The sequence below is a fragment of the Neopsephotus bourkii genome, unplaced genomic scaffold (assembly GCF_033783945.1).
Source record: "Neopsephotus bourkii isolate Nb327-2 ecotype Australia unplaced genomic scaffold, CSIRO-AGI_Nbou_v1 NB_1025, whole genome shotgun sequence".
Lineage (NCBI taxonomy): Eukaryota > Metazoa > Chordata > Aves > Psittaciformes > Psittacidae > Neopsephotus > Neopsephotus bourkii.
Genome location: NW_026901514.1, coordinates 390,809 through 416,243, shown reverse-complemented (window position 1 = coordinate 416,243; position 25,435 = coordinate 390,809). Strand labels below are relative to the sequence as shown.

Genomic DNA, 25,435 nt, shown 5'->3' with positions numbered 1-25,435 from the left:
GGAGAGAAGGGCGCCGCCATTTTGGTCTCACCCCCCCTCACCCCCCCCCCCCCCCCGCGGTTCGGAACCACGCAGGCTCAGCCCCGCAGCACCGGGAACCGGAACCGGAAGCGGGACCGGGGATGGGTCCCGGGTTCTGTCCGGTAGCGCCGGCCCCGCCGCTGAGGGCGAGCGGAGAAGCGGGCAAAGCGCAGGCGCAGAGGAGGGAGGTAAAATGGCGGCGGCCTGAGGCGCTACGGTGGCCGAGAGGGGGCGGCGACGGGCGCCCTCTGCTGGCGCGGTGGCGACAGAGGCGCGGATAAAGGGGGCAAAACCTCAACTTTTAGCGCAGGATTTCACCAAAAATGAGAGGTTTTAGAGGAAAAAAGGGGGTGGGGGAAGGGAGAGAAGCGTCCGGAGGGGGATTTGGGGTTAATTCCTCATCATTTCGTTAATTCCCCCTTCGTTTTATTCCTCCTTTTACTCCGATTTTCTCAATTCCCCTTTTAATTTTTCGCGTTTCGTTCCCATTTTATCAATTCCTGTTTTTTTTTCCCCTTCAATTTCGTTTTTTGATTTTTTTGAATTATATTAATCATTTTGAAATTAATTGCCCTTTTCCCCGTTTTTTGGTACTTTCAGCATCGTTTCCTCAATAGGTTGCTCTATTTCAGAAGCTCGTTTTGATAAAATGACGTCATTTTTGAGCGCATTTTGTCGCTTTTCAGTACTTTGCTCTAGATTTATAAAATTCTTTCCATTTTATGAGTGTTTCTTTTTTTTCCCCATTTTTCCCATGAATTTGGGGTTTTATTTTAAAGATTGGGCCCGTTTTCACCCCAAATTTAAGGCCAAGCCCTGGATTCGGACAGAAAACGGGGAGTTTGGGGTCAGAAATGCCCATTTTGGGCTCAAAAACACCCGTTTTGTGGCCCGAAAACGCCCCTTTTTTGGTCCGTACACCGCCTTAGACCCAGCACCGGAAGTGCGCCCCTACGGGCGCCGCCATGCTGCCGTACAACCAATCAGCGCTCAGCATCCCCGGCTCTACCTCCCCGAATGGGCGCCGCCATCTTCCCCCGTACACGTGACCGCCCTCAACCAATCAGAACCAAGTACGGCGAGCTCTTTATTATTGACGTACAAAATAGGGGGGCGGGGCATGGGGGGGAGGTCCCCCCCGAACCCGCCACGTGACGCCCTCCATAACCCCCATTGGATGCCAAAGAGACACACCCCCTGTCGATCAAACCGCGCGCTGATTGGCCGCGGCCCTGCCGAGCCCTCCAATCGGCGGGCGCTCTGCGGCGGCGCTGAACCAATCAGCGGCGAGAACCTGCAGTGGGGGGTGGGACTTACCCTACACCGCTAGGGGGCGTGTCCTGAGCCACGGAGGAGGCGGAGGGGGGGCGTGGCTTGGCGGGCGGGCCGCCTTGATTGGCTGGGGCGTGGCTTGTGCCATGCAGTGATTTGGGGGCGTGGCCAAGGGGCCCCGACGGGGCCGCCCCATTATGGGGGGGGGGGGGGGGGCTCTTATTCCCTCCCCCCCTTGTCCTATGGGGGGGGGGGCCTGGGGGGGGTCCCCATTTCCGCCGTCCCTCCCTGCCCCCCCCCATGGCCCCCCCCCCGTTCCCGTCCCCCCCCCTCCGCTGCCGCCGTTGCTGCGTCACGGCCCCGCGCTGCTGCCACCGGTTGGGTCCCGCTGTTACCGGTAACCCCCGGGGGGGGGGGGGGGAATGGAGGGGTAGGAGGGGGCCGGGATTTGGGGCTCCCCCCCTCCCCCACTTCCCCCTCCCCCCCACGCAAGCACCGGGACGGGACCAACCCCCCCCCCCCCAACTCGGACCGAACCAAAGCGGGACCCCCCCCAACACCCCCCCTCCATACTGGGGTCCCCCCCATTTTGACCACCCCCATTCAGGACCCCCCCTATACTGCCCCCCCCCATTCTGGATCCCCCCCATTCCGGATCCCCCCAATTCCATTTCCCCCCCCACCCCCCATTCGGAACCCACTAAACCGGGACCCCCCCATTTGGAACCCCCCCAAACCAGGACCCCCCTAAACCGAGTCCCCCCCATAATGGGAGCCCCCATTGAGAACCCCCCATATTGGGACCTCCCACATTCAGAACCCCCCTAAATTGGGACCCCCCCATATTGAGAGCCCCCTATTTAAAACCCCCCATATTGGGACCCCCCTATAATGGGACCCCCCCATATTAGGACCCCCTCATAATGGGACCCCCCCATTCAGAACCCCCCTAATTGGGACCCCCCCCATTCAGAACCCCCCTAAATTGGGACCCCCCATTTAGAACCCCCCATATTGGGACCCCCCCAAAATGGGACCCCCGCCATTGGGATCCCCCCATTTAGAACCCCCCATATTGGGGCCTCCCCATATTGGGACCCCCTCATACTGGGACCCCCCCATTCCACCCCCCTCTTATGGAGGTACCCCCCCCATCCCATTTCCTTTATGGGGGGGGGCACAGTAAGATGCCCCCCTTTAACCCCTCCCCTCCCATCCGTAGCCATGGCAACCGAGCCGGCCCCGCCCCCCCCGCGCCCCCCCCGCTGCCCCCCCCGCTATTGGGAGGGCCAGGACGTCCTGGCCCGTTGGACCGACGGCCTCCTCTACCTGGGCACCATCAAAAAGGTGGGTGAACCCCCCCAAAAACACCCCAAAACACCCCAAAAACACCCCCAAAACACCCCAAAGACCCCTCCAAACACCCCAAAATACCCCAAAATACCCCCAAAACACCCCTGAGACCCCTCCAAACACCCCAAAACACCCAAAAACACCCCAAAATACACCAAAACACCCCAAAATACCCCCAAATACCCTAAAACACCCCAAAATCACCACAAAACCACCCCTGAGACCCCTCCAAACACCCCAAAACACCCCAAAACACCCCAAAACACCCCAAAATACCCCAAAATCACCCCCAAACCACTAGCCCTCAAACTCCCAGTAACACCCCAAAATACCCCAAAATCACCCCAAAATGACCTCTCCCCCCCCAAGGTGGATCCCAGTCGCCGTGGTTGCCTGGTCCAGTTTGAGGACAATTCCCAGTTCCTGGTCCTATGGAAGGACATCAGCCCAGGTACCCCCCCCCCTTATAATTAACACCCCATAATTAACATGCCCCCCATCATTAACACCCCCCAATTATCACCCCCCATTCATTAAGGCCCCCTTTGCTCATTAATTAACCCCTCATTAACCCCTCATTGACCTCTCATTAACCCCTCATTCACCCCTCATTGACCCCTCATTAACATCTCATTAACCCCCCATTAACCCTCCAATCCCTGCAGCCGCGGTGCCAGGGGAGGACCAATCCTGCTGCGTCTGCTCCAGCCGGGCCCTGAGCGCCCACAACCTCCTGGTGCGGTGCTCCAAGTGCGGCCACGGTGGGTGCCCCCCTTGAACCCCCTTAAACCCCCCTTAAACCCTCTTAAACCCCCTTGAGAGCTCTTAAACCCCTCTTAAACCCTCTTAAACCCCCCTTCAGAGCTCTTAAACCCCCCTTAAAGCCCCTTAAACCCAACCTAAACCCTCTTAAACCCATCCTAAACCCACCCTAAACCCTCTTAACCCCTCCTTGAGAGCTCTTAAACCCCTCTTAAATCCAACCTAAACCCTCTTAAAGCCTCTTAAACCTCCCTTGAGGCCTCTTAAACCCCCCTTAAACCCTCTTAAACCCTTTGAGGCCTCTTAAACCCCCCCTAAACACAACCTAAACCCTCTTAAACCCCACTTGAGACCTCTTAAACCCACCTTGAGACCTCTTAAACCCACCTTGAGACCTCTTAAACCCACCTTCAGAGCTCTTAAACCCACCCTAAACCCTCTTAAACCCAACCTAAACCCAACCTAAACCCTCTTAAACCCTCTTAACCCCCCCTTAAGACCTCTTAAACCCACCCTAAACCCTCTTAAACCCCTTGAGCCCTCTTAAACACTCTTAAAGCCCCCTTGAGGCCTCTTAAACAACTCTTGAAACGTTTTAAACCCACCTTAAACCCTCTTAAATCCCCTTGAGGCCTCTTAAGCCCAACCTAAACCCTCTTAAACCCACCATAAACCCTCTTAACCCTCCTTTAGCCCTCTTAAACCCCCCCTAAACCCCCTTAAACCTCCTCAAAACCCTCTTAACCCCCCTTGAGCCCCCTTAAACCCCTTTGAACCCTCTTAAACCCCCCAAAACCCACTTAACCCCCTTCAAACCTCTTAAACCCCCGTTTTCCCCTCTTAACCCCACCAAAACCCTCTTAAACCCCCCTAAAACCTCTTCACAATCTCCTGACATCACCCCCTAAAAGCTCTTAACCCCCTAAAACCCCTTAAACCCCCCCAAAACCCCTTTAACACCTCTTAAACCCCCTTTTTCACCCTCTTACTCCCCATTAAGAGCTTTAAACCCCCAAAAGAGCCCTTAACCCCCATTAAGAGCCCTTAACACCCATTAAGATCCCTTAACCCCCTTTAAGAGCTTTTAACCCCCCGTTAAGGGCTTTTAAACCCCCCATTAAGAGCCCTTAACCCCCATTAAGAGCCCTTAACCCCCGTTAAGAGCCCTTAACCCCCATTAAGAGCCCTTAACCCCTCATTAAGAGCCCTTAACCTCGTTAAGAGCCCTTAACCCCCATTAAGATCCCTTAACCCCCATTAAGAGCCCTTAACCCCCCTTTAAGAGCCCTTAACCCATTAGCCCTTAACCCCCATTAAGAGCCCTTAACCCCTTTAAGAGGTTTTAAACCCCCCATTAAGACCCCTTAACCCCCATTAAGACCCCTTACCCCCCATTAAGACCCCTTACCCCCCCATTAAGATCCCTTACCCCCCATTAAGACCCCTTACCCCAACCCCTTACCATTAAGATCCTTACCCCATTAAGACCCCTTACCCATAAAGACCCCTACCCCCATTAAGAGCCCTTAACCCCCTAGACCCCTTACCCCATAAGCCCTTCCCCATTAGAGCCCTTAACCCCCATTAAGACCCCTTACCCCCCATTAAGAGCCCTTACCCCCCATTAAGAGCCCTTACCCCCCATTAAGAGCCCTTACCCCCCCAGCCTACCACCAGCAGTGTCACCGCCCCCCCGCGCCGCTAGGGGCGCCCTGGATGTGCCGCCAATGCGTGTTCGCCGTCGCTACCAAGGTAACGCCCGGGGGGGGGGTCACATCCATAGGGAAGAGCCCATTATGGGGATGGGGGGGTCACATCCATAGGGAAGAGCCCATTATGGGGATGGGGGGGTCAGATCCATAGGGAGAGCCCATTATGGGGGGGTCAGATCCATAGGGAAGAGCCCATTATGGGGATGGGGGTGTCCATAGGGAACCATTATGGGGATGGGGGGGGTCAGATCCATAGGGAAGAGCCCATTATGGGGATGGGGGGGTCAGATCCATAGGGAAGAGCCCATTATGGGGATGGGGGGGGTCAGATCCATAGGGAAGAGCCCATTATGGGGATGGGGGGGTCACATCCATAGGGAAGAGCCCATTATGGGGATGGGGGGGTCAGATCCATAGGGAAGAGCCCATTATGGGGATGGGGGCGTCAGATCCATAGGGAAGAGCCCATTATGGGGATGGGGGGGTCACATCCATAGGGAAGAGCCCATTATGGGGATGGGGGGGGTCTGGTCCATAGGGAAGAGCCCATTATGGGGATGGGGGGGGTCAGATCCATAGGGAAGAGCCCATTATGGGGATGGGGGGGTCACAGACACCCCAATATCTTCCCTTTACAGCGGGGGGGGGCCCTCAAGAAGGGCCCCCACGCCAAGGCCATGCTGAGCATGAAGGTGGTGCTGCCCTATCAGCTGAAGGCTTTGGAATGGGACCCCCCCCACTTAGCCAATCGGCAGCAGTGTTATTGCTACTGCGGGGGGCCTGGAGAGTGAGTAACACCCCCCCCCATCCCCATTGTATTTTGGGGGTCCCCCCCCATTGACCCCCCTTTATCCCCCCCCACCCCTTAAGGTGGAACCTGAAGATGCTCCAGTGCCGAGGATGCTCCCAGTGGTTCCATGAGGCTTGTACCCAGTGCCTGAGCAAGCCCCTGCTCTATGGGGACCGGTGCGTATTGGGGGGGCACCCCCCCATAGAGCATCCCTAGACATGGATATTGGGGTGCCATCCCCGTTGAAATGAATGGGGGGGGCTCCCATTGAAGTGAATGGGGACACACCCCCACATTGAAATGAATGGGGGGGGACCCCCCCATTGAAATGAATGGGGACACCCCGCCCACATTGAAATGAATGAGGGGGGGCTCCCATTGAAATGAATGGGGGGGCTCCCATTGAAGTGAATGGGGAGGTTTCCCCATTGAAATGAATGGGGACCCCCCCTATTGAAATGAATGGGGGGGCTCCCATTGAAATGAATGGGGACACCCCCCCCATTGAAATGAATGGGGGGGGCTCCCATTGAAGTGAATGCGGAGGGGTCCCCCATTGAAATGAATGGGGGGTCTCCCATTGAAATGAATGTGGTTGCCCCTCCACATTGAAATGAATATGGGGGGGCCCCCCCATTGAAATGAATGGGGAGGGGTCCCCATTGAAATGAATGGGGGAGGTTTGTCCATTGAAATGAATGGGGGGGGCTCCCACTGAAATGAATGGGGACCCCCCCATTGAAATGAATGGGGGGGGCTCCCATTGAAATGAATGGGGGGGGAGCTCCCATTGAAATGAGTGGGGGAGGTTTCCCCATTGAAATGAATGGGGGGGCTCCCATTGAAATAAATGGGGACCCCCCCATTGAAATGAATGGGGCTCAATGCAGGTTCTATGTCTTCGAGTGCTGCGTCTGCACCGGGGGGGCCGAGAGCATCCGGAGGCTGCCCCTGCGCTGGTAAGGGGGGGGCAAAGGGGGGACCCCATCTATGGGGCACCCCATAAGTAGTAATGGAAGGGGGGGGTACCCTAAAACAGCGCCTATGGGGCTGGGGGCCTTGCATCCATCCATCAGTGCCTATGGGGGGGGCACCCCCAATCCGAGCTCTCTCCCCTCACACCCCCTCCCCATATTGGGGTACCCCCATGTTTTGCCCCCCCCCCTTTCCCACTCCCCTCATATATATGGGGGTCCCCCTCCCCTTATCCACTGTGTATTCCTTGGGGCAATTCCCATCTATTTCCCCCATTCCCCCCAATTTCCCCCATTCCCCCCTCAATTTCACCCATTCCAACCCAATTTTACCCATTTCCCCCCCAATTTCCCCCATTTCCCCCCAATTTCAGCCATTCCAACCCAATTTTACCCATTTCCCCCATTTCCCCCCCATTTTCCCCATTTCCCCCTCAATTTCCCCCATTTCTCCCCAGTTTCACCCATTCCCCCCCAATTTCCATTTCCCCCAATTTCCTCCCCAATTTCCCCCATTCCCCCCCATTTCCCCCATTCCCCCCCTATTTACCACCATAACCCCATATTTTGGGGTCCCCCCTCCATCCCTCAGCCCAATCCCCATCCCTTTCCCCCATCCCCCTCAATTCCCCCCATTCCCCCCAATTCCCCCCATTCCCCCCTCAATTTCACCCATCCCCCCTCCATTTCCCCCGTCCCCCCTGTTTTGGGGGTGCCCCCCCAGGGTGGATGTGGCGCATCTCCTCCTCTATCACCTGAGCGTGTGCTGCAAGAAGAAGTACTTCGACCTGGAGCGGGAGATCCTGCCCTTTGCCAATGCCAATTGGGATGCGCTGCTGCTGGGACAGGTTTGGGGGACCCCCCCCTCCCCTTCCCTGTACCCCAATAATACGGGGGTTCCCCCCCCCCTCCATTTCACCCCCTGTTTGCATCCCCACAGCTGGCGGAGACCCCCAAAGGGGAGCGCTATGGGATGCTGCTGGGGGCGCTCAGTGCGCATAAGGACAGGTAAAGGGGAGCCCAATGGGGACCCCCCCATGGGTACCCCAATAGTGATGGATGGCCCCTATGGGTATCCCAATAGTGATGGATGACCCCTGTCGGTACCCCAATAGTGATGGATGACCCCTATGGGTATCCCAATAGTGATGGATTACCCCTGTGGGTACCCCAATAGTGATGGATGACCCCCCATGGGTACCCCAATAGTGATGGATGACCCCCAATGGGTAACCCAATAGTGATGGATGACCCCTATGGGTACCCCAATACTGATGGATGACCTCCAATGGGTAACCCAATAGTGATGGATGATCCCTATGGGTACCCCAATAGTGATGGATGATCCCTATGGGTACCCCAATAGTGATGGATGACCACCAATGGGTACCCCAATAGTGATGGACCCCCCCCCATGGGCACCCCCAAACCCCTTTAGGACCCCCCAAACCCCTTTAGGACCCCCCCAAACCCCTTTTCCCCCCCCCCAGGTTCATCTCAGGTCGTGAGATCAAGAAGCGCAAAGGCCTCTTTGGGCTCCACAACCGGGACCCCCCCCCGGTGCCCCCCACTTCTATGGGGGGGTCCCCCCCCTCGGATCCCATTCCCCCCTCCATCACCAGGTGAGCATCAATGGGGGGAGGGGGTGTTAATATAGGGGTCCCCCCCTTTCCCCATTGAATTGAATGGGGGGACCCCCATAATTAAAAGGGGGACCCTCCCATAATTAAAGGGGGGCCACCCCATAATTAAAGGGGGACCCCCATAATTAAAGGGGGGACCCCCATAATTAAAGTGGCCCTCCCATATTAAACACCCTAATGGGGGTCTCTTACAGCCCCCCCCCAGCACAGCAGAAAGGGGGGTCCCGACGGAGACCCCCCCCACGACGGACCCAGGTGAGAACCTCCCCCCTCCCAACCCCAGCACCCCAATATTAAAGCCCCCCCATATTTAATATGGACCCCCCCATATTTAATATGGACACCCCATAATAAAGCCCCCCCCCCCGCCAGGGACCCCCCAGTGGCTCCTACAACTTCAGAAGGACGGAGGCGCGGTGCCCCCCCAGGTTTGGGGGTGCAGGGGGGGTCAATGGGGGTCTATGGGGTGTCTATGGGGTTTATAGGGGTCTATGGGGGGTCTATGGGGTGTCTATGGGGTTTATAGGTGTCTATGGGGGCTCAATGGGGGTCTATAGGGGGTTGGTCTATGGGGGGCGGGGTCAGTTTTGGCCCCGCCCCCTCCGTTGTAACGCGCCCCACAGCGCCCCCATCCGGATGTTCGCGTCCTTCCACCCATCGGCCAACACTGCCCCGAGCCTCAGGTGGGCAACTGGGGGCTATGGGGTCACAATGGGGGCTATGGGGTTGTACTAGGGGCAATGAGATCATAATGGGAGAAATGGGGTCATAATGGGAGCAATGGGATTATAATGGGAGCAGTGGGGTTGTATTGGGGGCTATGGGGTTGTATTGGGGGATATGGGGCTGTATTGGGGGCTGTGGGGTCATACTGGGGCCAGTGGGGTTATAATGGGGGCAATGGGATCATAATGGGGGCAGTGGGATCATAATGGGGGCAATGGGGTTATAATGGGGTCAATGGGATCATAATGGGGGCAGTGGGGTTGGACTGGCAGCAATGGAGTTGTATTGGGTGCGGTGGGGTTGTATTGTGAGCAATGGGATCATAATGGGGACAATGGGGTTGTATTGGGGGCAATGGGATCATAGTGGGAGCAATGGGGTCATAATGGGAGCAATGGGGTCATAGTGGGAGCAATAGGATCATAATAGGAGCAACGGGGTCATACTGGGAGCAATGGGATTGTACTGGGAGCAATGGGGTCATACTGGGACCAATGGGGCCAGATTGGGATGAATGGGGGAATGAATGGGGCTTTACTTGGGGGACTGGAACCTTATGGGGACCCCCAGGCCCATATAGAGGACCCCCCCAAGGGCTATAGGGGCCCTATATCCTCTATAGCCCCCTATATCCCCTATAGGCCCCCTATATCCCCTATAGCCCCCCTATATCCCCCCCTATATCCAGCTCCAGCCAGGACCCGGAGAGCAGCGACAGCCCCGAGCCCCGCCCCGCGCGCCGCAAGCCCCGCCCCTCCTCCCTCAACCCCGCCTCTTCCCCAAGCCCCGCCCCTTCCCCAAGCCCCGCCCCCTCCGCCCCGGCCACGCGGGTCCTGGCGCGCCGCGTGACCCTCGACGGCACCGTCCAATACCTGGTGGAGTGGGGGGGAGGGGGGATGCTTTAAAGCCCCCCTCCCCCCCACCTCCAATATGGGGGGGACCCCCCTAAAAATAGGGGGGGCCCCCCTTAAAAAACCCGATTTTGAGGGAAAAAAGTTTATTTTTATCATTCTTGAAGATATTTAAAGGGGGGGGGGGAAACCTGGAACCCCCCCCCCATAATAAAGAGCTCCAGGGCACTGCAGCCTCATGTGGTCTATGGGGACCCCCCCATTGTGTCCCCCCATTAGTGCACCCCTATTTATACACCCCCCTCCCAATAAGACCCCCCTATTAAGGACCTCCCCCCCCATTAGGGCACCCCATCACTTGATCCCCCCCACACTTAGGGGACCCCCATTTATTGAGGACCCCCCCCAATTTGGAGCTCCCCCCCACCTTTATTAAAGACCCCCACTATTTAGGCCACACCCCCTCTCCCAAACTTGGGGTCCCCCCCATTTTGGGGCTCCCCATTTATCCCCCCCATTACTGCACCCTCTATTTATAAGTCCACCCCCCAAATTAGGACCCCATTATTAAGGACCACCCCATTAAGGAACCCCTTATTAAGGACCCCCCCATTAAGGAACCCCTTATTAAGGAGCCCCCCTTATTAAGGACCCCTCCATTAAGGAACCCCTTATTAAGAACCCCTCCTTATTAAGGACCCCCCCTTATTAAGGAAGCCCTCTATTAAGGACCCCCCCTATTAAGGACCCCCCCATTAAGGAACCCCTAATTAAGCCCCCCCCTTATTAATGACCCCCCCAATTAAGGATCCCCCTTATTAAGGCACCCCTTTATTAAGCCCCCCCCTTATTAAGCACCCCCCCATTAAGGGGCTATTGAGGGACCCCCCCCATTGAACATGGGCGAGTCCACTCCCAATACGGGGGGGGGGGGTTATGGGGGGACGCTCTCCTGCACCCATTGCAGGTAGGGGGGGTTCCCTTGGGCCACGGGCACGGCCACCACCTCGGCCACCTCATAGGGATGCATTGACCTGGGGGGGGGAGGAGGGGGTAAAGGTCACCCCAAGATCACTTTGGGGTGCCCCCCCCCCATTGTGTGTGTCCATCCCCCCCCCGGGTCTCACCGGATGAACTGGGTCAATGCTGGGATGCGGGAGCTCCGGGTCTTGATCATCTGGGGGGGGAGGGGGGGGTCATTGGGGTCATTTGGGGACAGGCAAAGGGCACCATAGGGAGACACTGGGGGGGGCACTCACCAGCAGGACCTCGTTGTCCTCCTCCAGCTTCCCCTTCCAGGAGTAACTGGGGGGGGACATGGTAGGTGGGGAACCCCATATCCCATATACGCCATACCCCATATCCCATATCCCATACCCCATATCCCATACCCCGTATCCCATACCCCATATCCCATACCCCATATCCCATACCCCATATATCCCATATCCCATACCCCATATCCCATACCCCATATATCCCATATCCCATACCCCATATATCCCATATCCCATACCCCATATATCCCATACCCCATATATCCCATATCCCATACCCCATATATCCCATACCCCATATATCCCATACCCCATATATCCCATATCCCATACCCCATATCCCATACCCCATATATCCCATACCCCATACCCCATATACCCCATACCCCATATCCCATACCCCATATCCCATATATCCCATATCCCATACCCCATATCCCATACCCTATATACCCCATATCCCATATCCCATACCCCATACATCCCATACCCCATACATCCCATACCCCATATACCCCATATATCCCATACCCCATATATCCCATACCCCATATCCCATATCCCATAATAACCCCATACCCCATATATCCCATATCCCATACCCCATATCCCCCACACCCCATTCCCTCACATGGAGGTGATGTGGGGCACGACGTTCACACAAGCCGCCAGCTTCTGCTCCACCATGGCCCTGGGGGGACATCGTCACCTCGTGACCCCCCTGTGACCCCCCTGTGACCCCCCCATGACCCCCCGTGACCCCGCCGTGACCCCATGACCTCACCTGGCCAGCTCCTTGGCCACGGTCTCATTGGGGCAGGTGACGAAGGCGGCCGAGACGGTGCCGGGGGCGTAGGGGTCACCGGGGGGGTCCCCGGGGGGGTCCCGGGGGGTGGAGGCCATGGAGAGCAGGCGCCGGCCCAGCCCCTGCAGGGTCACCGTCAGCGTCACCAGTGCCAGCGCCTGTCGCGATAGAGATGCTGTGTCGCGATAGAGGTGCTGTGTCGCGATAGAGATGCTGTGTCGCGATAGAGATGCTGTGTCGCGATAGAGATGCTGTGTCGCGATAGAGATGCTATGTCGCGATAGAGATGCTGCGTCGCGATAAGAGAGGCTGTGTCACGAGGGAGATACGGTGCGATATAGATGCTATGTCGCAACACAGGTGCTATGTCGTGACAGCGATGCTGTGTTCAGATATTCTACGTTGAGTTGTGGTGTGATATAGATGCTATGCCGCCATACAGATGCTATGTCGTGATAGAGATGCTGTGTCACAATGGAGATGCTGTGTTACAAAGAGATGCCATGGTGTGATATAGATGCTATGTCACGATAGAGACGCTGTGTCATAATAGAGATGCCATGGTGCGATACAGATGCTATCTCACAATAGCACCAGGTCTGTCACAATAGAGATGCTGTGTCACAATAGAGATGCTGTGTTACTATAGAGATGCCATGGTGCGATACAGATGCTATCTCACAATAGCACCAGGTCTGTCACAATAGAGATGCTGTGTCACAATAGAGATACTATGTCTCTGTCTGTCACGATAGAGATGCTATAGAATCATAGAATATGACTGTGTGTGTCCGTGTGTGTCGTGATAGAGACGCTATGTGCATGTCTGTTGCAATAGAGATGCTGTTACTATAGAGATGCTATGTCCATGTCCGCCGTGATAGAAATGCTGTGTCATGATAGAGATGCTGTGTTCGTGTCTGTCACGATAGAGATGCTGTGTCACAATAGAGATACCATGTTGTGATAGAGATGCTACATCATGATAGAGATGCTGTGTCACAATAACACCATGTCTGTCACAATAGAGATGCTGTGTTGTGATAGATGCTATGTCATGATAGCACCATGCCTGTCATGATATAGATGCTGTGTCGTGATAGCACCATGTCTGTCACAATATAGATGCTATGTCACAATAGCGGTGCTATGTCACGATAGAGATGCTATGTCACAATAGCACTATCCCTGTCACAATATAGACACCATGTAGTGATAGCACCGTGTTTGTCACAATATAGATGCCATGGCACGATACAGAGTCTATGTCGCGATAGCCCTGTGTCACGATACACCCCCCCTCCCCCCCCCGTCACGACAGCCTGGCTATGGGGCAGGGAACTCACCCCCAAGACCAACTTCATGTGGGGCAGAGCCGCTGCTGTCCCGTCCTGTGGGGAGAGATGGTCAGTGCGCCCCACAGCTGCCCCACAGCCCCCCTTGCCCCATACAGAACCTGCCAGCCCCATATACAGTCCCCAGCCCCATACAGAGCCCCTCCAGCCCCACATTCAGCCCTATATACCATATACAGCCCCATACACCGCATACAGCCCCATATACCATACACAGTCCCATAAACAGCCCCATATACCGTACATAGCCCCATATACAGCCCCATATACCGTACACAGCACCATATACAGCCCCATACACCCCATACAGCCCCATACACCGTACACAGCCCCATATACAGCCCCATATACCGTACACAGCCCCATAACCAGCCCCATATACCGTACATAGCCCCATAAACAGCCCCATATACCGTACACAGCCCCATAGAGCCCCATATGCCCCATACAGCCCCATAAACAGCCCCATATACCGTACACAGCCCCATAGAGCCCCATATGCCCCATACAGCCCCATAAACAGCCCCATATACCGTACACAGCCCCATAGAGCCCCATATGCCCCATACAGCCCCATAAACAGCCCCAAATACCGTCACAGCCCATCCCCCATGCCCCCACCCCATAAACAGCCCCATATACCGTACACAGCCCCATAGAGCCCCATCCCATAGAGCCCCATATCACGACCCCCAAGCCCCACATCCAGCCCCCCCCCCCAAACCTCCTCTCCCCCCTCCCCCGCCCGTACCCGCCGCCGCACGCGCCGCTCGGCGGCCGCCCCCACGTGACCCGGCTGGCCCCGCCCCCTTCCCCGCCCCCGCCGTGCGCGTCACCGACAGGCACCGCCCCCTGTCCCGTTACGTCATCGGAAGGGGGCGTGGCCAAAGTGGGGACGTTGGAGGGGGGGGTGAATGGGGACGCTGGGAGCCAGTGATGGTACTGGTGTTATACTGGTGTTGTGCTGGTGCGATACTGATGGGATACTGGTGCGATACTGGTGTTGTACTGGTGCGATAGTGATGGGATACTAGTGCGATACTGGTGTTGTACTGGTGCGATACTGATGGGATACTGGTGCAATATTGGTGTTGTACTGGTGCGATACTGATGGGATACTGGTGCTGTACTGGTGCGATACTGGTGTTGTATTGCTGCGATACTAGTGCGATACTGGTGTTGTACTGGTGCGATACTGGTGGTGTACTGGTGTGATACTAGTGCGATACTGGTGGTGTACTGGTGCGAGCGATACTGATGGGATACTGGTGTTGTACTGGTGTGATACTGATGTGATACTGGTGTGATACTGGTGTGTCTGGTGAGATACTAGTCCCATTGGTGTCACTGGTGTTATACTGGTATCACTGGTGCCACTGGTATGATACTGGTGCCATTAGTGTCACTGGTGTTATACTGGCATCACTGGTGTTATACTGGTATCACTGGTGCCACTGGTATGATACTGGTGCCATGGGTGTCACTGGTGTTATACTGGTATCACTGGTATTGTATTGGTATCACTAGTGCCACTGGTATTATACTGGTGCCATTTTTGTCACTGGTGCCAATGGTGTCTCTAGTGTTACACTGGTGTCACTGGTGCCACTGGTATTATACTGGTGCCATTGGTGTCACTGGTATCACTGGTGCCACTGGTGTTATACTGGTGCCATTGGTGTCACTGTTATTATACTGGTATCACTGGCGCCACTGGTATTATACTGGTGCCACCGGTATCACCGGTATTGCACTGGTCTCACTGCTGCCATTGGTGCCAACGGGGCCCCTTAAACCCCCCCCATTCCCCTCCCCCCCTTTAATCCCCTCCCCCAAACCCCACCCCCACCCCCTCCTCCCACGCCCCCCCTTCCTCCTCCATAGCCCCTCCCCCCTTCCTCCCACGCCCCCTCCCCCCTCTCCCCCAAGCTCCTCCCCCCTCCTGGCCCCTCCCCCCTCCTTTCTTAGCCCCTCCCCCTCCCGCGGCCCCTCCCCCCGCCCCCCCGCGCCGCCCGCGCCGGGGGAAGGAGCCGTTGGAACCACCATGTCCTATGTCCCCTTCCGAGGTACCGGTAACGGGGGGGGGATGGGATGGGATCGATAACGGGGGGGGGAGGGGGTTCGGACCCGACCCCACAACCGGAGTTTGGGGGGGGGGGGCCCCGATCCGCAGCGGGGGATGCTGGGACCCGGGGATAACGGGAGACCGAGGGATGCTGGGACCCGGGATAACGGGATAACGGGGGATGCTGGTACCCAGCGATGGCGGGGGGGGGGGGGGTGGTGTGGGTACCACCACCGGGCCCGTGGGAGGATGCTGGTTACCAGTGATACCGGTGATACCGGTAACTGGGGGATGCTGGGAGGCGGTGGTACCGCAACGGGGGGGATGCTGGTACCGGGGGATGCTGGTACCCAATGGGGCCGGATACGGGGAGAGCGGGCCCGTGGGAGGATGCTGGTACCCGGTGATAGCGGTACTGGGGGATGCTGGGACCGGGAATGGGGTTAGGGACCGGGGGGGGGGGGTATCGGGACTGGAGGATGCTGGTACCCAGCAGGGCCGGTACTGGGAGGGGGGGGGAGGCCGTGGGAGGATGCTGTTACCGGGGGGATGCTGGTACCCGGTTATACCGGTACCTAAGGATGCTGGTACCATGGGGATGCTGGTACCCGGTTATACCGGTACCTAAGGATGCTGTTACCGGGGGGATGCTGGTACCCGGTTATACCGGTACCTAAGGATGCTGGTACCATGGGGATGCTGGTACCCGGTTATACCGGTACCTAAGGATGCTGGTACCGGGGGGATGCTGGTACCCGGTTATACCGGTACCTAAGGATGCTGTTACCGGGGGGATGCTGGTACCCGGTTATACCGGTACCTAAGGATGCTGGTACCGGGGGTGGTCCGGTCCTTGGTGATGCCGGTACCGGGTTGATGCTGTTACTGGGGGAGCTGGTATCGGGGCGTGGGGGGTGGGAAGTGGGGGGGGGGGGGGGCCAGGACCGTGGGAGGATGCTGGTACCCAGTGATACCAGTCCCTGGTGATGCTGGTACTGGGGGGGGGGGGATGCTGGTACCCGGTTATACCGGTAACGGGGGAATGTAACCGGTTCCATGTCCGGTTCCGGTACCGGTGTGGGGGGGGGGCATTAGGATGAGGGGGGGGGGTCCCCAGGGCCTGGCCTGACCCACTTCCAAAATGGGGCCGGGGCTGGGGGGGGGCCACGGCCTCCCCCCCCTCCATAGCGTGGGAGGCCCCCCCCACCCTGGAGCCCCCATGGACCCCATTTTGACTCCACACCCCCCCCATGGACCCCATTTAGGCCCTCACCCCCCCCCATAGCACCCATAGACCCCATTTTCCACCCCTCCCCATATCACCCATGGACCTCATTTTGCCCACCCCATAGCACCCAAAGACCCCATTTTGGAGCCCCCCTTTAAAGACCCCATTTCCCCCCCCCACAAGCACCCCTTTTTCCCCCCCACACCCTAAACCACCCAAGGACCCCATTTTGATCCCATAGCCCCACCCTGAAGCACCCATAGACCCCATTTTGAGCCCCCCCCCCGTTACCAAGGCAACGCCGGGATGCAGGATGCTGGTTGCATTGGGGGTATAGGGATGTAAAAGGGGGGGGGGGAAGGGAAAGGAGCATCTCTATGGGGAGGAGGGGGAAGGGCGCCCCAGATGTGACCTTTTGCCCCCATGGGGGGGACCCCCAGATGTGCGAGGCCCCCCCCCTTTGGCACGCGGGCCCTACGCCCCCTCCCCCTACGAGCGGCCGCCCTGGAACCCCCGGTTCTGCATCATCTCCGGGAACCAGCTGCTGATGCTGGATGAGGAGGAGGTGAGGGATGAAGGAGGAAAAGGGGGGTGCATTACATTGGGAATAATGGGGGGGGGGGTTCCTATTGCTCGGTTTATTCCCCCCCCCGTTTTTCCCCTATCGTTATCCCAGATCCATCCTTTGCTCATCCGGGATCGAAGGAGCGAACCGTGCCGGAGTAAACTGCTGCGCCGGACCGTCAGTGTCCCGGTGGAGGGGAGGCCCCATCCCGAGCACGGTACCGGATATAGGGGGGGGGGGTCCCCGATATGGGTTGGACCATGTTAAGTTGGGGGGGGTGGTTTAAACCCTTTAACCCCCCCCCGTTTTCCATCCTCCTTTCCCCACATTGATGCCGCTCCTAGAGCTCGGCCATCCCATAATGCTCGCGGGAGGCACGCATGGCTGCCCGGCAACCGTTGCTAGGGAAACCCCGCGGGGGGGGGGGGGGGGGGGAAGAAAGGGGAAGGGAGGGGGGGAGGGGAGGGGGTTGGTCCTTACCCCCCCCCCCCCGCAAAACACCCCCAAAATGGACCAAGGGGGGTCCGAGGTCATGACCCCGCCCCCCCTCCCCCCCCTTCCAAATCCCTCCCCCTCCTTTTCCCATCCCCCCCCCCCCGTTTTCCCATCCCCCCCCAATGGACCCAGGGTTCCGAGGTCATGACCCCGCCCCTCCCCCCCCCCCTCCGTGGGTGGCCTTTGGTAGGGGGAGGGGACACGAGGGGACACATGGAAGGAGGGAAGGGGGGGGAGGGCCCCCGGAGGCTCCGCCCCCCTCCCCTTTAGCCCCGCCCCCTCCCCGTTTCCCCCCGGTGCGTTGTGACGGCGCCGAACGCGTTGCCATGGGAACGGGATGGGGATGGGGATGGGGATGGGGATGGGGATGGGGGGGGGAGGGTGACACCCGCCGGCGCCCATCACCGTGGTCTCCAGCACCGGTGTCGCCAGTGCCACCCCCTCCCCATGGCCACCAGTGTCACCAGCATCACTGTCCACTGTCACCAGTGTAACCAGTGCCACCAGCATCACCATCCAGTGTTACCAGTGTCACCAGTGTCACCATCATCACTATCCTCTGTTACCAGTGTCACCACTGTCACCATCATCACCATCATCACCATCCACTGTTACCAGTGCCACCAGTGTCACCATCATCACCATCATCACCATCCACTGTTATCAGTGTCACCAGTGTCACCATCATCACCATCCAGTGTTACCAGTGTCACCATCATCACCACCCATTGCAACCAGTGCCACCACTGTCACCAGTGTCACCATCCATTGCAACCAGTGCCACCAGTGTCACCATCATCACCATCCAGTGCCACCAGTGTTGCCATCATCCCCATCATCCCCATCCACTGTTACCAGTGCCACCAGTGTCACCAGATCCACTGCCACCAGTGTCACCATCATCACCATCCAGTGCCACCAGTACCACCATGGCCACTGCGCAGAGAACAGGGAGGGGAGGACCAGCCATGTGCCCCCACCACCGGTGTCACCGCATCGCCACCATTGTGACCGCTGTCATCCCCAGTGCCACCAGTGCCACCCTCCCCAGTGCCACCAGTGCCACCAGTGCCACCAGTGCCATCAGCCCCATGGTCACCACCAGCCCCATCACCACCAGTGCTGCCGGTATCACCAGTGCCACCATCCCCATCACCACCAGTGCCACCAGTGTCATCAGTGCTACCTGTGCCACCATCCCCATGGCCACCACCATCCCCAGTGCCACCAGTGCCACCAGTGACACCATCCCTATGGCCACCACCATCCCTATCACCACCAGTGCCACCATCCTTGTGATCACCAATGCCACCAGTATCACCAGTGTCACCATCCCCATCCCCACCAGTGCCACCATCTCTATGGCCACCACCATCCCTATCACTGTCCCCATCACCACCATTGCCGCCAGTATCACCAGTGACCCCATCCCCATCACTAGCAGTGCCACCAGTGCCACCATCCCAATGGCCACCAGTGCCACCATCCCCACCAGTATCACCAGTTCCGCCATCCCAATGGCCACCAGTATCACCAGTGCCACCATCCCCACCAGTATCACCAGTTCCACCATCCCAATGGCCACCAGTGCCACCATCCCCACCAGTACCACCAGTGCCACCATCCCCATCACCACCAGTGCCACCATCCCCACCAGTATCACCAGTTCCACCATCCCAACGGCCACCAGTGCCACCATTATCACTGTCCCCATCCCCACCAGTGCCACCCCCCCCAGTCCATTGGCACCGCGGTGACGTCACTGCGGGTTCCCACGGGGGGGGAGGGAGGAGGGGGCGTGGCCACCGTTTCCCTTGGCAACCATCGCCCCGCCCCCTCCCCCCCCCCATCCTCCCCCCTAGGTCCGGGGCGGTGCCGCGCGCACCCGAAGGGGGGGGGGGGGGAGGGGGGAAGTGCGAAGGGGGCGGGGCCAGCGGGGCGCGCGCGGCGGGGGCGGAGCGTGAGCGCGCGGGGCGGCGGCGGCGGGAGGGTGAGTGCGGAACGGCGTGAAACGGGTCTGGAACGGGTCTGAACGGGTCTGAACTGGTGTGGAACGGGTCTAGAACGGTGTGAAACGGCTTGAAACGGTGTGGAGCGGGTCTGAAACGGGTCTGGAACGGCTTGAAACGGCGTGAAACGGGTCTGAAACGGTGTGAAACGGTGTGGAACGGGTCTGAAACGGTGTGGAACGGCTTGAAACGGGTCTGAAACGGCTTGAAACGGGTGTGGAACGGCGTGAAACGGTGTGGAACGGGTCTGAAACGGTGTGGAACGGGTCTGAAACGGTGTGGAACGGGTCCGGAACGGCGTGAAACGGGTCTGGAACGGTGTGGAACGGCTTGAAACGGTGTGAAACGGGTCTGAAACGGCTTGAAACGGGTCGGAAACGGCGTTGAACGGGTCTGGAACGGTGTGGAACGGGTCTGGAAAGGCGTGAAACGGTGTGGAACGGGGCTGAAACGGGTCTGAAACGGTGTGGAATGGCTGTGAAACGGCGTTGAACGGGTCCGGAACGGTGTGGAACGGGTCTGAACGGGTGTGGAACGGCTTGAAACGGGTCTGAAACGGGCGTGAAATGGGGCTGAAACGGGTCCGAAACGGGTCCGGAACGGTGTGAAACGGGCGTGAACCGGTTGCGAGGCTGCGTGTGCAAGGGGGGGGGTGCGTGTGCAAGCGTTTGGGGGTGACATTGAGCGTGCGCGGCCGGTGCCGAGCGTGCAAAGGCTTTGGGGGGGGGGGGCACAAGCGTTTGGGGGTGCAGGGACGTGTGCAAGGCCCATAGGGCCCATAGGGCCCGGGTACATCCCATAGTGAGCGTGCGATGGCCGGGGTGAGTGCGTGCATCCCATAGTGAGTGTGCGAGACCCGTGGTGAGTGTGCAAAGCCCCATAGGGACCATGTGGGGCCCTATAGGGACCGGGTACATCCCATAGTGAGTGTGCAAAGCCCCATAGGGACCATGCAGGGCCCATAGGGACCGGGTACATCCCATAGTGAGTGTGCAAAGCCCCATAGGGACCATGCGGGGCCCTATAGGGACCATGCACAAGGCAGAGTGAGTGTGCACATCCCATAGGGACCTGGTGCATCCATAGGGACCATGCACATCCCATAGTGAGTGTGCACATCCCATAGTGACTGCACATCCTGTAGGGAGCAGGCACATCCATAGGGACCTGGTGCATCCCATAGGGACTGGGTGCATCCCATAGGGACCGGGTGCATCCATAGGGGTCAGGCACATCCATAGGGACCTCAAGCATCCCATAGGGACCAGGCGCATCCACAGGGACCACAAGCATCCTATAGGGCCTGCAAGCATCTCATAGGGACCAGGCGCATCCATAGGGACTGGGTGCATCCATAGGGACCAGGTGCATCCACAGGGACCTTGTGCATCCCATAGGGACCTCAAGCATCCGATAGGGACCAGTTACATCCATAGGGACTTGGTGCATCCGATAGGGGCCAGTTACATCCATAGGGACCTCAAGCATCCATAGGGACCTCAAGCATCCCATAGGGACCGGGTGCATCCCATAGGGACCAATTACATCCATAGGGTCCGGGTGCATCCCATAGGGACCAGGTACATCCATAGGGACCAGGCGCATCCATAGGGACCTGGAGCATCCCATAGGGACCAGGCCCATCCCATAGGGACCAGGCCCATCCATAGGGACCGAGTGCATCCCATAGGGACCAGTTACATCCATAGGGACCAGTTACATCCATCGGGACCAGGCCCATCACATAGGGACTGAGTGCATCCCATAGGGACCAGTTACATCCATAGGGACCAGTTACATCCATCGGGACCAGGCCCATCCCATAGGGACCGAGTGCATCCCATAGGGACCAGTTACATCCATAGGGACCAGTTACATCCATAGGGACCAGCATCCCATAGGGACCAGTTACATCCATAGGGACCGTGTGTGTGAGCCGCCGCCGCCGCCCGTGGTACCCGCGTGTGCGGGGATGCGGCCGGGGACCGGGTCCCCCCCGGCTGCCCCCGGGCCTCGTGGGGGGGCCCCGGGGGGGCTGTAAACGAAAGGGGGGGGCGGAGCCATGTGGGGCCCCCCCCAACCCGGCCCCCCCTGGGCCCTACGGGGAACCCTGGGGCCCCCCCCTGGGCCCCGACTCAGCCTGGAGGGAGGCAGCAGGACCGTGGCTGGTAGGAAATGGGGGGGGGATAATGGGGGGGGTGATAATGGGGGGGTGATAATGGGGGGTGATAATGGGGGGGTGATAATGGGGGTGATGGGGATGATATAGGGGGTGATGATAATGGGGGGGATGATAATGGGGGGGTGATGATAATGGGGGGATGATAATGGGGGAGATAATGGGGGGATGATAATGGGGGGGTGATGATGATGGGGGGATGATAATGGGGGGGTGATGATAATGGGGGTGATGGTAATGGGGGGTGATGGTAATGGGGGGGATGATAATGGGGGGTGATGATAATGGGGGGGGTCTGGGATTGTGGGGAGCTGAGATTGGGGGGTGGGGTCAGGGGTAAGGGGAGGCCAAGGGCAAAGGGGGGGGTTAATGAGGTTTTGGGGGGGGTAGAGTTTAGGGGACCCTATAATTTATGGGGGGGGTAGAATTAGGGGGACATGAAGGCCAAGGGGGGGTTAAGGGTATTGGGGGGGCAGAGTTTGGGGGGACCTTGTTATGGGGGGAGGGGGTGCACTTGGGTCCTGCTGGTAGCTTAGGGGGGGGCCTCAGGGCCCTCCCCAGTACTTGGGGGACCCCTGGGTCCCATTGACCCCCCTGGGCCCCGTGAACCCCCCCATATCCCTCCCTTATCCCTCCTTAACCCCCTCCCCAACACCCTTTAATCCCCCCCTATGAACCCCATATACCCCCCTAGGACCCCCTTTGAACCTTTGGGACCACCCCATCCCCTCCAGGACCCCCTATAACCCCTCTATATCCCCATCAGGACCCCTCAATGGGAAGTGGTGGGGGGGGGGATGTTGGGGTCCCCCCCTTGTCCCCTCATGCTCTTCTATGTGTGTCCCCCCCCCCTTTGTCCCCAGATTACCACGGAGGCCGCTCCCGTAGGAAGAGCGTTCCGGGTGGGAAGCAGTACAGCATCAACATGGACGCCCCCCCAGCCCCCCCCTTCCGGCCCTCGGTGAGCACACGCCTGTCGCCATGGTTACCGCCATCCACACGCGCCATGGGTACCGCCATCCGCACACGCCTGTCGCCATGGTTACCACCATCCGCCTGTCGCCATGGTTACAGCCATCGCCTGTCGCCATGGGTACCGCCATCCACACGTGCCATGGGTACCGCCATCCGCACACGCTTGTTGCCATGGTTACCCCCCCATCACGCGTGTTGCCGGAGCATCCCGTGTGCGGGTGTTGCCGTGGTTACCGTGGCCTGCACATGTATGTTGCTATGGTTACTGCATCGTGCGCGTGGATGTTGTCGTGGGTATCCCGTCATGCTACATGTATGTTGCTATGGATGTCGGCGTGGTTATCCCATCATGCTACACGTATGTTGCTATGGTTACTGCATCGCGCTCGTGGATGTCGGCGTGGTTATCCTGTCATGCTACATGTATGTTGCTATGGTTACTGCATCGCGCTCGTGGATGTTGTTGTGGTTCTCCCATCATGCTACATGTATGTTGCTGGAGTTATTGTGGTCCCACACATACGTTGCTATGGTTACGCTGGTCCTGCACATGTATGTTGCTGTGGTTACCCCATCATGCACATGTATGTTGTCATGGTCATTCCCCTGGTCTTGCACAGACGTATGACCTTGGTTACCGTGGCCTGCACACGTATGTTGCCATGGTTACTGCATCATGCACATGTATGTCACCATGGTTATCCCATCATGCACATGTATGTCACCATGGTTATCCCATCATGCACATGTATGTTGCTATGGCCACCCCATCCTGCACACACGTATGACCTTGGTTATCCCTGTCCCTCCCATGCCTGTTGCCATGGTTACCCCCCCGTGCACACACGTGTTACCACGGTTGCCCCCATCCCACACGGCCCCTTCCCCTGCTCCTCCACACGCCTGTTGCCATGGTAACCCCGCTCCCACCTTCCCTGTCCCCATGGCAACCCCATGCTATCCGTTGCTATGGTAACCCTGGTCCCCGCACCACCCATCACCATGGTGACCCCGTTCCCACGCTCCCTGTCGCCATGGCAACCCGGGTCCTATACAACCATCGCTATGGCAAGCATGAGCACCCAGCCCCCTGCTCCTGCATCACTCGTTGCCATGGTAACCCTGCTCCTGCACCACCCGTCGCCATGGTAACGCCGTTCCTATGCTTCCCATCGCCATGGTAACCCTGACCACCCATCGTGGTAGCAGTGCTCCTATGCTGCCCATCGCCATGGTAACCTCGGCCCTACATCACCCATCACCATGGCAACCCTGTTCCCACGCTTCCCGTCACCATGGCAACCCCGCTCCTACATCACTCGTTGCTATGGTAACCCTGCTCCTGCACCACCCAGCACTGTGGTAGCCCTGCTCCTATACTACCAACACCATGGTCACCCTGACCACCTATTGCCATGGTTACCCTGGTCCTACCCCTCCATCCCCATTGTAACCCTGGTCCTACATCCTTCTTCACCATAGCAACCCCAACCACCCATTGACATAGTAACCCTGGTCCTACATCCTCCTTCACCATAGTAACCCTGACCACCCATTGACATAGTAACCCTGGTCCTACCTCCCCCATCACCATGGTCACCTTGGTCCTACATCCTCCATCACCATAGCAACCCCTACCACCCATTGACATAGTAACCCTGGTCCTACATCCCCCATCACCATGGTTACCTTGGTCCTATGTCCTCCATCACCATAGCAACCCCGACCACCCATTGACATAGTAACCTTGGTCCTACATCCTCCATCACCATGGTAACCAGGACCACCCATTGCCATAGTAACCAAGCTCCCACCTCCCCCATCACCACGGTCACCCTGGTCCTACCCCCCCCTCATCCCCATCCCCACAGCTCCTCCACCCATCCCCACCACAGTCCCCTGCACCCCCCAAACCCCTTGGCCCCCATTGATCCCCCCCCGGCCCCTTCCCCCCCCCCCCCCCCCGGGCCCCCCCATGGGCCCCTCCTTCAGCCGCCTGTACCCCAGCAAGGCTTCCTGAGCCGCCGCCTCAAGAGCTCCATCAAGCGCACCAAGAGCCAGCCCAAGCTCGACCGCACCAGCAGCTTCCGGCAGATCCTGCCCCGCTTCCGCAGCGCCGACCATGACAGGTGGGGGGTGACGGCACCGCGGCGGCAGGCGCCGGCGGTTGGTGGCATGGGGGTGGTCGGAAGGGTGGGGGTGGGGGTGGTCAATGGATGGAGATGGTCCAGTGATGGGGATGGGGGTGGTCAAGTGATGGAGATGGTCCAGTGATGGGGATGGTCCATTGATGGGGATGGTCAAGTGATGGGGATGAGGATGGTCAAGGATGGGGATGAGGATGGTCAACTGATGGGGATGGTGAAGTGATGGGGATG

The 25,435-nt window shown here is 58.5% G+C and overlaps 3 protein-coding genes across 3 annotated transcripts in view; 2 read left to right on the top strand and 1 right to left on the bottom strand.

The window, feature by feature from the left end:
- The first annotated feature begins 122 nt into the window (after positions 1-122).
- PHF1 (PHD finger protein 1) lies at positions 123-10,173 on the top strand. Its single transcript, XM_061360446.1, has 16 exons — positions 123-209; positions 830-1,094; positions 2,516-2,640; positions 3,016-3,097; positions 3,312-3,407; positions 5,075-5,160; positions 5,759-5,907; positions 5,991-6,086; positions 6,801-6,869; positions 7,609-7,732; positions 7,825-7,892; positions 8,375-8,506; positions 8,722-8,782; positions 8,900-8,955; positions 9,151-9,210; positions 9,942-10,173. Exons 1-16 carry the CDS (start codon positions 123-125, stop codon positions 10,156-10,158), a joined length of 1,773 nt encoding a protein of 590 aa, XP_061216430.1. The 3' UTR covers positions 10,159-10,173.
- Positions 10,174-11,011: 838 nt separating this feature from the next.
- On the bottom strand, positions 11,012-14,350 carry CUTA (cutA divalent cation tolerance homolog). Its single transcript, XM_061360424.1, has 7 exons — positions 14,293-14,350; positions 13,533-13,577; positions 12,166-12,344; positions 12,013-12,072; positions 11,364-11,409; positions 11,232-11,281; positions 11,012-11,138 (listed from the first exon to the last, which is right to left on the bottom strand). The coding sequence occupies exons 2-7, from the start codon at positions 13,548-13,550 to the stop codon at positions 11,039-11,041; spliced, it is 453 nt and encodes a 150-aa protein (XP_061216408.1). The 5' UTR covers positions 13,551-13,577; positions 14,293-14,350; the 3' UTR covers positions 11,012-11,038.
- Positions 14,351-15,525: 1,175 nt separating this feature from the next.
- Positions 15,526-25,435, top strand: part of SYNGAP1 (synaptic Ras GTPase activating protein 1) — a 33,308-nt gene continuing 23,398 nt past the window's right edge. Inside the window, 5 exon segments of the mRNA XM_061360445.1 lie at positions 15,526-15,607; positions 17,275-17,399; positions 17,511-17,616; positions 22,946-23,043; positions 25,065-25,186. Coding sequence (XP_061216429.1) covers positions 15,586-15,607; positions 17,275-17,399; positions 17,511-17,616; positions 22,946-23,043; positions 25,065-25,186 — 473 coding nt within the window. The 5' untranslated portion in view covers positions 15,526-15,585.